The sequence below is a fragment of the Oxyura jamaicensis genome, chromosome 7, assembly GCF_011077185.1.
Source record: "Oxyura jamaicensis isolate SHBP4307 breed ruddy duck chromosome 7, BPBGC_Ojam_1.0, whole genome shotgun sequence".
Lineage (NCBI taxonomy): Eukaryota > Metazoa > Chordata > Aves > Anseriformes > Anatidae > Oxyura > Oxyura jamaicensis.
Window position 1 is genome coordinate 16,557,084 of NC_048899.1, and position 13,208 is coordinate 16,570,291.

The 13,208-nt window shown below is 44.5% G+C and overlaps 1 protein-coding gene across 8 annotated transcripts in view; it reads right to left on the bottom strand.

Moving 5' to 3' along the window:
- Positions 1–10,223, bottom strand: part of DIP2A (disco interacting protein 2 homolog A) — a 105,250-nt gene extending 95,027 nt beyond the window's left edge. For 4 of the 8 annotated variants that reach the window (XR_004752208.1, XM_035331085.1, XM_035331086.1 and 1 more), the window contains exon 1: positions 10,013–10,221. Coding sequence is in view for 5 of the 8 variants with exons in the window: in XM_035331085.1 (XP_035186976.1) it covers positions 10,013–10,109 (97 nt within the window). In the remaining 3 variants the exon portion in view is untranslated. Of the gene's footprint in view, positions 1–10,012 lie in introns of all 8 variants that reach the window. The other 4 variants (XR_004752210.1, XR_004752209.1, XM_035331087.1 and 1 more) reach the window with 2 other exon arrangements.
- Between the last annotated feature and the right edge of the window lie 2,985 nt (positions 10,224–13,208).

Genomic DNA, 13,208 nt, shown 5'->3' on the forward strand with positions numbered 1-13,208 from the left:
TGCACGCTCTTTATACTTCACAGGCTGATGTCGAAGTTTAGAAAGTGTGTGTGCCTATGTATCTACAGGAAATATCAGTTTATAGACCGTCTCCTTCCTTCCCACTGGAAAAGTGTAATGCTGCATTTCTGCTACTTCCTCTGTGCCCTATTATCCTTTGTGTCATGATTTTCTGATCAAGTTTTGGGGCACCCTTCTGCTTCTGCAAGAGCTCATTCTTTCCATTTCCCGTCTTAGGCACAAAAGATTCTCAGTGCTTATAACGAGGATCTTGTTTGCCTTTTTTGTTTTCTGGCTGCTATGAAGGGGGGTTGGAGGTTGTCTCTTGCAGTCCCCCCTCTCTGTGTAGGGCACTCTTTCACCAGACTAAGCAGCTGTTGCCCAGAAGCAGAATTCCTGTCCATAGGCTTTTATCTTGAGATATATCTGGTGCCTGTCTGGTGGTGTGGTACAGTGGTGAAGAATTAACACAAGAGAAAGAGCATACTTTTTTAAAGCAAGTTAGTGAGTTGAATTAACTTAGCATATAAGCAGATGGGCTTTACACTGACTGGCAGGAATAAATTCTGAGGAGAAGGGCTTAGTAATTTAGCTTCACTGCAATGTGAGTCTATGCCCAAAATAAGTTGTTTTTGGTGTCTGCCTGTATCTGTGCTTCTTTTCCTCCAGAGCTGTCCTGGATTCAGTCTGGAATGAGTCATTTTCTTTGCTGGTTACAGCAGTGCTTAGAGCTTTTCTAGAACTTGAATTATAAAAAATTGCATGGTACGAGATCAATACACTCGTGTACCACAGACCTGTGATTAATCAGATGCAAGGAAAATACATGCTACTTGATATGTTACCAGATACGATTTGAAAAAGCCACGTGCATACAGAAAACTGAACATCTGTGATGGTAGGTTGTTTTAATATAGGTTGGAGCCTTCAGCTCCATCCCACCATGAAGAGGATTCTGCAGGCCAGTCCTGGAACTGCAACTTCTTTGGAGATGAGAAAAGCTGGGGATTTGGGGTTCTGTTTTCCCTTGTCTCACAGCAAGGTATATAGGTGGAATGGGAAGCAGTAAAGGGCATATGTGTCATAGAAGATAACAATGCAACAGTGAGGCTGAAAATAATATTGTGAATGATATAAAGATTATGGGTAACCATTTTTTGTGCTGAGCAGATTCAGTTTACCACTTCTGGTAAGTACTACGTGCTATGCAAGGTCAATAGCGGGAATATGTAATTTGGAAGAGTTGGTGGGGCTAATGGTGAGCACTGGTACAGTGCCTTCCCTCTTCACCAGGCTTTAAAAGATTCTTTGCCATCTCAGTATTTCAAATGGCCATGTTACATGTCAGCAGAGCCCCTTGCTCAGGACCTGCTGGCAGGCCCATCTTTGATGCTAGTGGCCTGTGCTGTGTACAAGCAACATCGCGCTGCAAGCCCGACTGTTACTGCCCCCTGTGCGAGGCTCTGTGCCACCCTGGAGCTTCAGAATTATGATCCTGTTATTAATAAAATGAGGTAGCCTTCAAGCTTACCCCTGCATGCTGTGTTCTTTTGCAACTACATGCCTTTCACCTTTGATCTGTGCATCAACTTTTTGGCAGCAACTATCTGCACATGATAAAACTGTGTTAAGAGGCAGCTGAGGGGTAAGAGGGATGCTACTGTGTTTTGTCATCTTTTGAGGTCCTTTTGCTTCCTGGAGTGATGACTGAATTCTGTGAAAGTTCAGTGAAATGAGCTCTCTCCTATATTATAACGAATGTTAAGAAAATGCGGAGATCTGTCTGCAAAGAAAACATGTCTGGCATATTGTGTCATTAGAACACACAGGGAAGGCTACATTTGGAACTAACATTCAAGATCACTGGAAAAAATGTTTGTTTACAATTGTTTTCTAACAAAAATGCTTAAGTTTCAAATTTCAGGTGTTTGTGTAGAATTTGTATTTGGTGGGAATTCTTTCAATTTGCAAAGAGTACTCACTGTTTCCAGAGACAGGAACCAAGTAAGGATTTCTCTTTAAAAAATAATGCTCAGAAAAAAATAATAATCAGAAACTTAATATTTGAAGAAAGCAAGTACTTACATATGGACACTTTTTTTTGTCTGAGTAGACCTCACTAAGAAACTATAGAAAATGGCTAGCTGAGGTTGAAGTATATATTGTGTGAATTACAATGGCTGTACTTTGGACTTTTCATTCTTGCCCTTTGCCTTGTCTCTAATGCCCTTGGGTTACGTTTGAGCAAAGTAAAATTAATGACCTTGAAACTTATTAGTAGTCAAAGCTGATGAACCCAGAGCCCTCAATAAGCAGGAGTTAGAGGTCTTTTCTCCTTGCTCTAGTGCCACTGTGTTGCAGTTCGATGAGTATGTGCATCAAGGGCTCTCACTCCAAAGCTCTGCCAGTTTGATTCAGTATGGGCTCCATTGACTTCTGGTTGCATTCGTAATTTACCCAAAGGACACCAGTAAGAAAAGGGATTATTTTGGCTGCTTTTGGTTTCTCTGTTGCTAGTTGTGAGTTTGTGTTCCTTGAGTAGTTTAGCAAACTGAGAAACTATTTTGTGGTGGTCAAATCCTGAAACACAGCCTGACATGTCAGCAGTAGCACAGTGCTAGAGTTAGTGGGCCCTTGTCTCTGTGCTCCCTTTTCAGCTACATCAGCCTTGTTTGTGAGGGTTTGGGTTACTTTTCTTGAGCAATGCAGTGAACTGGTTTGTCGCAGAAGTATTGCAATAGTAGTTGACTAATGTGATTGTGAGACAGATGAAGGAACATGTAAATAAAATTAATATTTTTTAATAGCAGGAAATGCTGCTCTAATTAAAGTGGCTGGATCAATTTAAACCTGTATTTCAAGACTTCTCATTTCTAGACTTCTCAAACATGTTGTGATGCACTGATTCGAAGTATCAGCAACCATTGCCTAAATGAGCGTGAAGCTGTGGTTTTCTTCAAACTTGAGTTTTCGCAGGTATTAACACTATTCTGATTTGGTTTATTTTTTGTTTTCATAGGATATCAAGTTAAAATTTTATCAGCACCTGAGACTGGCCATTAAGCTACAGCAAATCATAATCTTCACTTGATTATGAAAGGTGTTTTTCAGATGTACTTCAGGCTGTTTAGATTCTTTTAAAACAAAAACTTTGGGCGCTGGAAATGCTAGTACAGAGCTGCAGGAGGCACAGGGTGCTCCAGAGACCAGAGAGTGAAAGTCTACAAAATGTAGCTCTGTGGCTCTCTCTCATTCCTGGTTCAGGCAAAGTGAAATTTTATTGACCTTGCTTTTAATAATAGAAACTTGTAGAACAGCACACAATAAACTAGAGGAACCTTGCATAGTTTTCCACCAAGAAGAGAAAGGGAACTAGATCCATGTGGAACAGTTTCTAATCATATCAGTAATGTGCCTCTGAGACCCATTTGGCTAATTCCTACTCAGGCAACAGATCCTACCTCAAATAGCCAGGACCTGAAAGATGGGAAGGCAGCTTCGCTTGGTTTCCTTTTCCAGGACAATTGACCAAAAAAACACCTTCTTTATCAACTTGCTATATGAATTCTTACTTGGAAAATGGAATAATCTGGAAGAATTGTAGTAGAGATATTAACATGGTTCCCAGCTCCAGAGAGTTTCTGTTCCTTTTAAGTTGTTAACTTCTGTACATAGGTGTCCCTCATCATCATCACAGAATGGTTGAGGTTGGAAGGGACCTCTGAAGATCATCTTGTCCAACCCCCCTGCCAAGCAGGATCACCTAGAACATGTGGCACAGGATTGCATCCAGACGGATTTTGAATATCTCTAGAGAAGGAGACTCCACAACCTTCCTGGGCAGCCTGTTCCAGAGCTCTGTTACCCTCACAGTAAATAAATGCCCTCTCATATTCAGCCGGAACTTCCAGTACTTCAGTTTGGGCCTGTCACTGGGCACAACTGAAAAGAGACTGTCTCCATCCTCTTGACACCCTCCCCTCAGATATTTAGACACATTGATGAGGTCTCCCCTCATTCGTTTCTTTTCCAGGCTAAACAGGCCCAGCTCTTTCAGCCTGTCCTCATTCAACAGGTGCTCCAGTCCTCTCATCCCAGAGCAGTAGCCCTCCTCTGGATTTGCTCCAGTAGTTCCATGTCTCTCTGATACTGGTACTATTGTGTCCAGAACTGGACACAATACTCCAGGTGTGGCCTCACCAGTGCTGAGCAGATGGGGAGGATCACCTTCCTTGACCTGCTGGCAACACTCTTCCCAGTGCAGCCCAGGATGCCATCGGCCTTCTTGGTCACAAGGGCACAGTGCTGGCTCATGGTCAGCCTGCTGTCCACCACTACTCCCAGGTCCCTCTCTGCAGAGCTGCTCTCCAGCAGGTCAGCCCCCAGCCTGTACTGGTGCTTGGGGTTATTCCTCCCTAGGAGCAGGACCCTGCACTTGCCCTTGTTTAACACCATAAGGTTCCTCTCAGACCATCTCTCCAGCCTGTCAAGGTCCCTCTGAACAGCAACACAGGCCTCTGGGGTATTAATAACTCCTCTCAGCTTTGTGTCATCAGCAAACTGAAGATAATCAGAAAATTTAACTCAGAAAAGGGGGCTTTAAAAGGAATCTGTCTTTCAGCTGCTGCTGTTTTAATAGAAAATCTCACTGTGACCAGAACGCAGCCTCAGAAAGCTGAAAGAAGCACTCTAGTTCTTGTCCATTACTGACCTGGTTTGGCCATCCACTCAGAACAGCTTTAATCTCTTAGGAGACATCCTCATGGATGGCTGTGACTGGAATTGCATATGCACATTCACCATCTTCATTTCACCAGCAGCAAGTGAAATCCTCTACCTAGAGTTCAGTTACAGGCTGTGTACCCCCCCCCCTTTGCACTATCAAATCAATGATCTTCTTAAAGTAACAATCTCTTATTACTAACAGTCCCATACATGCATTACACAACAGAAATATAAGAGTGACAAAAGTTGTGAATGCACTTAGAGACACAGCAGTGAAAATGATTTCCACAAGATCAAACCATGGTAATTATATTCTCCAAATACTTCAGGAGGGTAATGTTCGTGACATCACTTTTGTTTTGCAATCAAAATCTGTCAGACCATTTTTATATAATAAATTGAAAAAAGTCAGAAATCTGCTTCCCTTTACGTAGAACTTGACTTATTTCAATAGCGAACCAGATCAAAGGGTATCAAGTATACTGGAAGTTCAGCAGCGAACCACTACTTGAGAACTGCGTCAAGTGTAACATGCAAGGACAAGTGTTGTAGACTTACTCAATCGCAATGGGCATTTGGCATTGCTCACATATTATCATACAATTAACAGTTTCTGTTGGAGAGGCCCAGAAATTAAGCAACAAAGATGTTGCAGGTCAAGTTTTACAGATTACCATCCACTTGCAAAGTATTTGTCTCTCCAGTCCTAACAGTTCTTCTCATTGCAATCTTCAGATTACGTTTGCTTCCAAAATTAAAATGATCACAGAAGCGGTAAACAAATGTAACTTACATACATATGCTTCCAAGACTTTCTTAATAGAAAGCTCCCACCTTAAGACCAGAAAAAACTAAATAACACACTTTATCACAAGGAAAACAGGTTAAAGTGTGCGCACATCTTCCTCACCTGATTTTATATAAAGTATTTTAATACCATATTAATCCTGCTAGTGTAACAAAGAAATTAATCTAAGCACTTCAGTTTTAACTTCTACCTTTAGATGTTTTAACAAAGGTGTTCTGTCCAAAGAAGTGTTGTCATCAATTGTAATTTTAAAACCCAACCTGAGAGTTAGTACAGGTGAACGCTGACTAACAGAGATTACAAAAATAATTTGCTAGAGTCAAAGAATAGCCAGAAAAGTCAGCCAAAATATCTTGATTTTTTTTCAGGAAACCCTTCTTCCACTCAGATGTATGCATTCTACTAACTGCAGTATCTCAAAAGATGCCAAGACAAACAGACCACATCTCCCTGTCAGACATGCTTTTTTAATAAATAAATAAATAAATCAGTACTATGCAAAAGTGAGCTTTTTGCTAGGCAGACACAAACATTTCACTGGGAACCAAAGCAATCTGCACATCAAATTTTCTATCTTTCTATCTAAATCCCAGGCAAAAATGTCATGCTTTCCACTAACTTAATTAGGTACTGAAAATACTTTGGAGTGCTGTGTTAAGGGTTGGAAAACATAACACCCCAAATAAATAATAAAATAAAGTTATAACTAAGTAAATACAAACACATTTGCTATCAGGCAAATTTGCAATCAGCAGGGTAACTGCTATTTGAACTGAGGGAAAATTGAATTTGGGGTAACTATTTGAATTGGGAGAAGAAAAAAAAAGCCTTTTTAGAGTAGGTAATCTTTGTTAAGAGTTTCAGTTCATTTCCAAAATAAGCCTGAATTACAAAACTCGCAGGAAACAGATGAAAACCCAAGTGCTTTTATTTGAATTTTAAAGCTGATCAAAAATTAAGACACCCTCCTCCCAAAAACAAACAAATAGAAGCAAACAAACAGAAAAGCTTTGTACCATTGCAACACTGGTCAAACAGCTGCCTGAAGGGCTATTATCCCACATTTGTCTCTAAATGTCTAACATTTACTGAAGGCAAATCACATTATGCATCCACACGACCCGGTCTCATAAGAACCACATAACAACAAGTACAACAACACAAAGCCAGCAAGACACGAGTAGAGTGTTATGTTGTGTGAGATCCTGAGCCACAAGCTGAGGGACGTACCACAACCAACATCTCTAGAAGACAAACTGGAGCTTCAGATATTCTTTAAACATCAGGATCTATTTCTATCACAGGAAGCGTCTGATGATCTCTCAAGCTTTTCTCTCTTACCAAAAAGAGGCCTCTAATTGCAAACGCCAGCAAATTGAAGTAACATACCATGGAAAAAATATAGCTAAAAAAAAAAAAAAGGAGAAAGCACAAGAGAACATTCAAAACATGTTCCGACATCGTTTTAAAATAAAATATGGTTTTAATGAGTGGATAAACTATACAAGTAGCATTTGTGTCTAAATGAGAACTGCTCTTCAACATTACCACAGTAACGAAAAGTGCTCTACAAATACTTTATAGACTTAAAAATACACATAAACATGATATACTATCATAAAAGAGATGGAGGCTTTAAAAAAACAAACACATCGACATTTATCTTACCATCTCCACCACAGATTGAATTTTAAGAAAAAAAATGGGAGATTTTTTTTTTCCTCTGATGGAGAACTATACTGACTAATAAAGAATTGAAGTACTTGACTTTATCATCACTGCTTTTGTGCTTTTACCAAGCATCCTGGCAACCCGATTAGGGAACCCTTCATCTCTCTACAATATCAAAAAGTTGCAGCATCTTACAGTCGTAAGGTTAGGAAAACTTCCAAGCAGTCCACAGGTTAACGAGATACAGTTCAGCTTAGCTGCTGCTGACTTCCTCAGAATTGTCCTAATCTCCCGAAGAGGTTGTGGCAGACCTTTCAGTTTTCATATATTTACTAGTCAAGCAATAAAAATAATTCCGATGCTGCTAAAACCAAAGCAATATAGTAGAATTTCTCTTTTTTTTTCCCCCCACCTATTACTTTTCCATTATATAAAGAATGCAAATAATTGTCATTTAAAACATTAAAAAAACTCCTGTAAAAGGGAAAGGATGCATCACACAACACAAGATCAGAATTGCAGCATGTCAGAGACCCATTCCCATCCAAAACTCTAAGTTGAACTGCTGCATTTCACTTCAGATTTTGAATTGTTCAGAAGGAAGCAATGTGCTTTGTCTGTTTTCATTTTTCTCCTGCTCTAAAGGCAGACACTTCTCCTAACTTTCATTATGACAACCTGTGGCAAAAGGAGAGGAAATTTTTAATCATCTCCCTGATTTATTTATAGATGACAATAATTGAATTAAAGAGAACATATTTTATTCCTGTTCCAGCACCGCATGCACAACATCTCAACTAACAAAATACACTACAAAGTAGAAAAAAACTTGATCTCAAATTTCCTTTTCCTCCCTTCACACTTCCTCTCACATTATGGAAACATCCTTCCAAGTGTGACCTTCTCTAATCTAGAGCTTATTCACCATTAGAAATCCCTCTTTAAACCTCCATGCAGTACGCTCACCCCCCCCCAAGTCCCAGGCACCAGTTAGGGCGAGGCCAACTACAACATCCACACGCAGAGCTCAGGACAGCATTGTGCATACAGGAAAAAGGCTTCCGACAACTTCAACAAACTGAAGCTAACAGTGGCCTTGGATTGTGATCTGTTAAAGACCACAAATACCTGTTGCTTTGTTGTAGCATTAAGAATCCCATCACATAAATCCATCTCAGAGGAGGATACTCCCCTATCTATAGCAGGGCAAAATAACTGACCATCTCTGCCAGTAACAATTTACTCTTTACAAAAGCAGATACGACTTTTGTGCTGTACTCTATTTTACATAGATTAAAATGCAAATATATAATCTGAGATCACTATTCCTTCCTGCCCAACTAAACAAGAACTGAATATTGATGACAGAGATGTCCACTAAAGCAGAACATACAAACACCAGGCGATCAGAGAACACAAATGCATAAAATTGTATAAGATGTTGAAGGATTCCTACCCAGAAACACTTTCAAGGCATTTGGGCAAGGCAGAAAAGGAACTGCACCTTAGATCACAGATCTCCCACACAGGCAGCGATAAGCTCTGGTGCTATTTCGGCCACCCAGCAGATGTGCAGCAGGAGGTTAAACGCAGAGAACCCCACGTTACTGTTCCTCTGCTTCTCCCCTGCCTCTGCAGCAACGGTCCCACACCTGAGGAAAGACAGCTGACCTGTGAACCATTTCCTAAACCACCACATTTCAGCCGGCACACTTGAGGTAAAATAACCCAGGTTTTGCCCATCCGAACACACTCATCTGAAAACTGCAACACTCAAGGAGCAGATAAGATGCTTCTACCTCAGGGCCACAGTATTAATAGCTTTTTATCTATTCTACTTCGAGGTATAGTCCAACCACATAGCCGGGGGAAGCATAATGAGCACCTGCTCCCAGAAGGCGCTGTCTTGGTCTCCTGCCCTGCCTGCTCCGCTGCACCCAGAGCTTGCCTGTCCATGTGGCCAGCCAGGCCAGACCAGGCAACTAATACAAAAACAACAACAACAAAAAACAATACAACAACAACACAAAACAAACAAACAAAAGCAATCCAAGAACACAAATGTAATTGCCACAGGGTCAAAGGAGCATCATCATCAAACATGAGCAGAGATAGCAGAAAGAAACCGTGCCTTTGGGGACAGCAAACAGGCAGACGAGCTTAACTACAGCATCGGGAGTGAGACCTTGGTCTGCCACCACATCTCTGTCAAATCAGGCCAGGAAAGGAATGTAACCTCATTCCCTCATTGGACCTTGAGACAGTAAGAAACATTAAAACATTCTGAACTGTAGCTAAAGGCTTAAGATCTTAGCTATTATTAAGAAATGGTACAAAAAAAAAAAAAAAAAAAGGCTGATATTTTCAGAGAACCCAGCCACGTAATAATCAGAGACCGCAAGCAAAAGACACTAACAGGACTCAACACCGCCTTCTGGAATCCAAACGACTTTTTAAAAAGAAACTTGACTGCCCTCTGACCTGAGCCGAGCAGAAAACATTTCAGCCCGAGTCCGCGTTCAGCTGAGAAACCGCTCTGGGCTGGCTGAAACGACACGCTCGGGAACGAAGCCCCTCTGCGGCCCACCCCGCCCGGCCGCGTCCTCGGCAGCCGCCGACGAGAGCCGCAGCGCGGCGAGAGGCGGCGCAACGCGGCCAGGCCGCGGCCTCGCAGCCCCCCGCGCGTCCCCCGGGCACCCCCGCGGGCTGCAGCCGCAGCGGAAGCGAGCGGCCGCCCTCCTGCCGCGGCAGAGGCACCGCGCCCCGGCCCGGCCCGGGGAGAGAAGACCCCCCCTGCCCCGCTCTCACCTTCCGATAGTTCCAGCTCCAGCTCCGCCAGGCTCTCGCGCACCTCGGGCGGCAGCGGCACGGCGTCCAGGGAGCAGCCCCCCCGCTCCGCCGCCATGGCGCGGGCCCCGCCGCAGCCGCCGCCCAGCACGGCCCCAGGCGGGAGGACGGGGAGCGGCCGCGGCCGCAGCGCTCGGAAGCGACGGGCGGGGAGCGGGAGGAAGAGCCGCACCGGCCCGGCCCCCGCGCACCGCGCAGCCGCTGCCGCAGCCCCGGGCTCCTGCCCCCTGGCGGCGCAGGCAGGGCGAGGACCCGCCGCGGGGAGCGGGACCGGGCCGCCGTGGCGGTGGGCACGGAGCAGGGGCTTCAGGCGGAGGCGGCGCCCTCCGGTAGCGACGCCCGCGAAAGGGCCTCACACGCGAGGCAGTGGCAGTGCAGCCCTCCCGACCCTTCAGCGTACACGTTTTCTCTACGCCTTCTCCTCCTTGAGTGGTGTTGCAGAAGAACATGGCTCTTCCTCCAACAGATGGTATCCCTATGGGCCCTCCCTCTTCAGCAGGAAGGAAAATGACAGAGGATGAAGAGTCTCTGTTTACTCTGTATACAGGACAACTCACTAGTGAGGTGCATGTGTGACAGGTGTAAGGAATCATAGAATATCCCAAGCTGGAAGTCCATGAAGTCCAACTCGTGGCACCACACAGGTCTACCCAAAAATTCAGACCATATGACTAAGAGCACAGTCCAAACACTTCTTAAACTCCAACAGGCTTGGTGCTGTGACTCTTCCAGAGCACAACCACCCTCTCAGTGAAGAACCTCTTTCTGGTATCCAGCCTGAACCTTCCCCATCACAGCTTGACACCATTCCCTCAGGTCCTATTGCTGGTCACTAAAAAGAGGTGCCTGCCCCTCCACTCCCCCTTGTGAGGAAGCTGTAGGCCGTAATGAGGTCTCTCCTCAGCCTCTTTTCCAGCCTTCTCTTTTCCTCTTTTCTGGGCATGTGGTGCCCAGAACTGCACACAGCACTCGAGGTGAGGCCGCACCAGCACAGAGTAGAGCGGGACAGTCACTTCCCTCGACCAGCTAGCAATGCTGAGCTTGATGCACCCCAGGGTGGGGTTGGCCCTCCTGGCTGCCAGGGCACACTGCTGGCTCATATTCAGCTTGCTGTCAACCACAACCCCCAGATCCCTCTCTGCGGGGCTGCTCTCCAGTGTCTCATCGCCCAGTCTGTTCATGTAGCCAGGGTTGCTCCATCCCAGGTGCAGGACCAGGCACTTGCTCTTGTTTAACTCCATGCAGTTGGTGATCTCCCATCTGTCCAGATCTCTCTGCAAGGCCTTTACACCCTCAATAGTGTCCACAACTCCTCCAAGTTTAGTGTCATCAGCAAATTTGCTCAAAACACCTTCTACTCCTATATCCAAATTATTTATAAAAACACTGAAGAGAATTGTCCCTAAAATGGAGCCTTGGGGGACACCAGTGGTGACCATCTACCAGCCTGATGTGGACCCACTTACCACAACCCTTTGAGCCCTACCTGTCAGCCAATTGTTCACCCATCGTGTGATGTTTTTTGGTGTGATGTTTTGTCACATATTTTAAAAAGTCCTTTTTATTGTCTCCCACAGACCTGGCCAGCTTCACCTCTAACTGGGCTTTGGCCACACAAATTTTCTCCCTACAAATGTGAACATCATCCCTGTAGTCCTTCCACGTTGCCTGACCCTGCTTCCAGCAGCCATACACTTTCTTTTTACCCCTAAGATCCAGAAGATCCCTGGTCAACAAGGCCAGCCTATTGCCCCACCTGCTTGACTTCCAATATTTTGGAATTGCCTGATCCTGTGCTTTTAGGAGGGAGTGCTTAAAGACTGACCAGCACTGCTGGATGTCAGCTCCTTCAAAAGCAGTTTCCCAGTGGACCTTGCTAACGAGTTCCCTGAGCAGCCTGAAGTCTGCTCTCCCCATATCCAGGGCTGAAGTTTTGGTGGCAGTTTTCCTTCTGTCACCAAAAATTTTAAACTCAACAACTTCATGGTCACTATGACCAAGATGGCCGCCAATTGCCACATCCCTCACAAGACCCTCTCTGTTCTCCAGCAACAGATTTAAGAGGGCACCTTTCCTAGTTGGCTCCCTTAGCAGCTGCACCAAGAAGTTACCATCGACGTGCTTTAGGAACCTTCTGGACCTGCTCATGTCAGCCGTGTGGTGATCCCAGTTGATGTCTGGCAAGTTGAAGCCCCCCATAAGGACAAGAGCAGTTGATCTTTAGCTATTTCTTAGTTCCTCAAAGAATAATTCATTGGTGTCATCGTCCTGGCCGGGTGGTCTGTAATAGACTCCCACAACAACATCCCCTTGATTTGTTTGCCCTTTAATCTTTACCCAGAGGCTCTCAACTTTACCATCGCCAACTGCAAGCTCCACACAGTCCAGCCCCTCCTTCACGTACAGCGCTACCCCACCACCTTGCCTCCCTGCCTGTCCGTCTTGGGGAGCCTGTAGCCATCTATTGCAACAATCACACAGGTGTCTGCCCTGACAGTAAGCAGCCACAGCACAGTCCTGCTTCTGAAACCTCCCTAGTCCACACGTTCCTCCAGTATGAGTCCTGTGCCATAGGGCTGCTTGCTCTGGTTTCAGGAGCACGGGGTTTATATCGTACAGCATCCACAGTACCATCTCTTCTTCTTTTTCTGTCCTGTCATCAAATGCTTCAGCATCTACTGAGAGAGATCAACACGTTAAAAGGGAAATAGTCCTGTAGGACTGTGCTTCAGAGGTACTATAACTCTACTTGGAAAGTCTACTTCCAAATTCTGATTGCTGGCACAATTCAACTTTCACCAAGCCTATAATTGCGTACTGTCTTTGGGGTTATGAAGGCAAAGAATTACTGTTTGAATTTATGATCAATACAGCAACACCTTCATTGACTGCAAAGGATAAGAAGCCTCTGCTCCTGCAGATATTAGAAAATGTACTAACTCGGCCTCCCATTAGTCTAACTCCTTCCATCTTCAACACAGGTCCTTACTTAAATAAAAATATGGGACAACAAGAAGTTCTCTTTAACCCTAGCTGGTCTCTGAAGGGTAGAGCTAGTGCTGCACTTTAATATCTACGTTCTCTGAAACAATCTCAGTGCGTGCCATTGGATACAACTGGGTTACTGGGACCAGGATTAGGTGCATTAAATAGCACT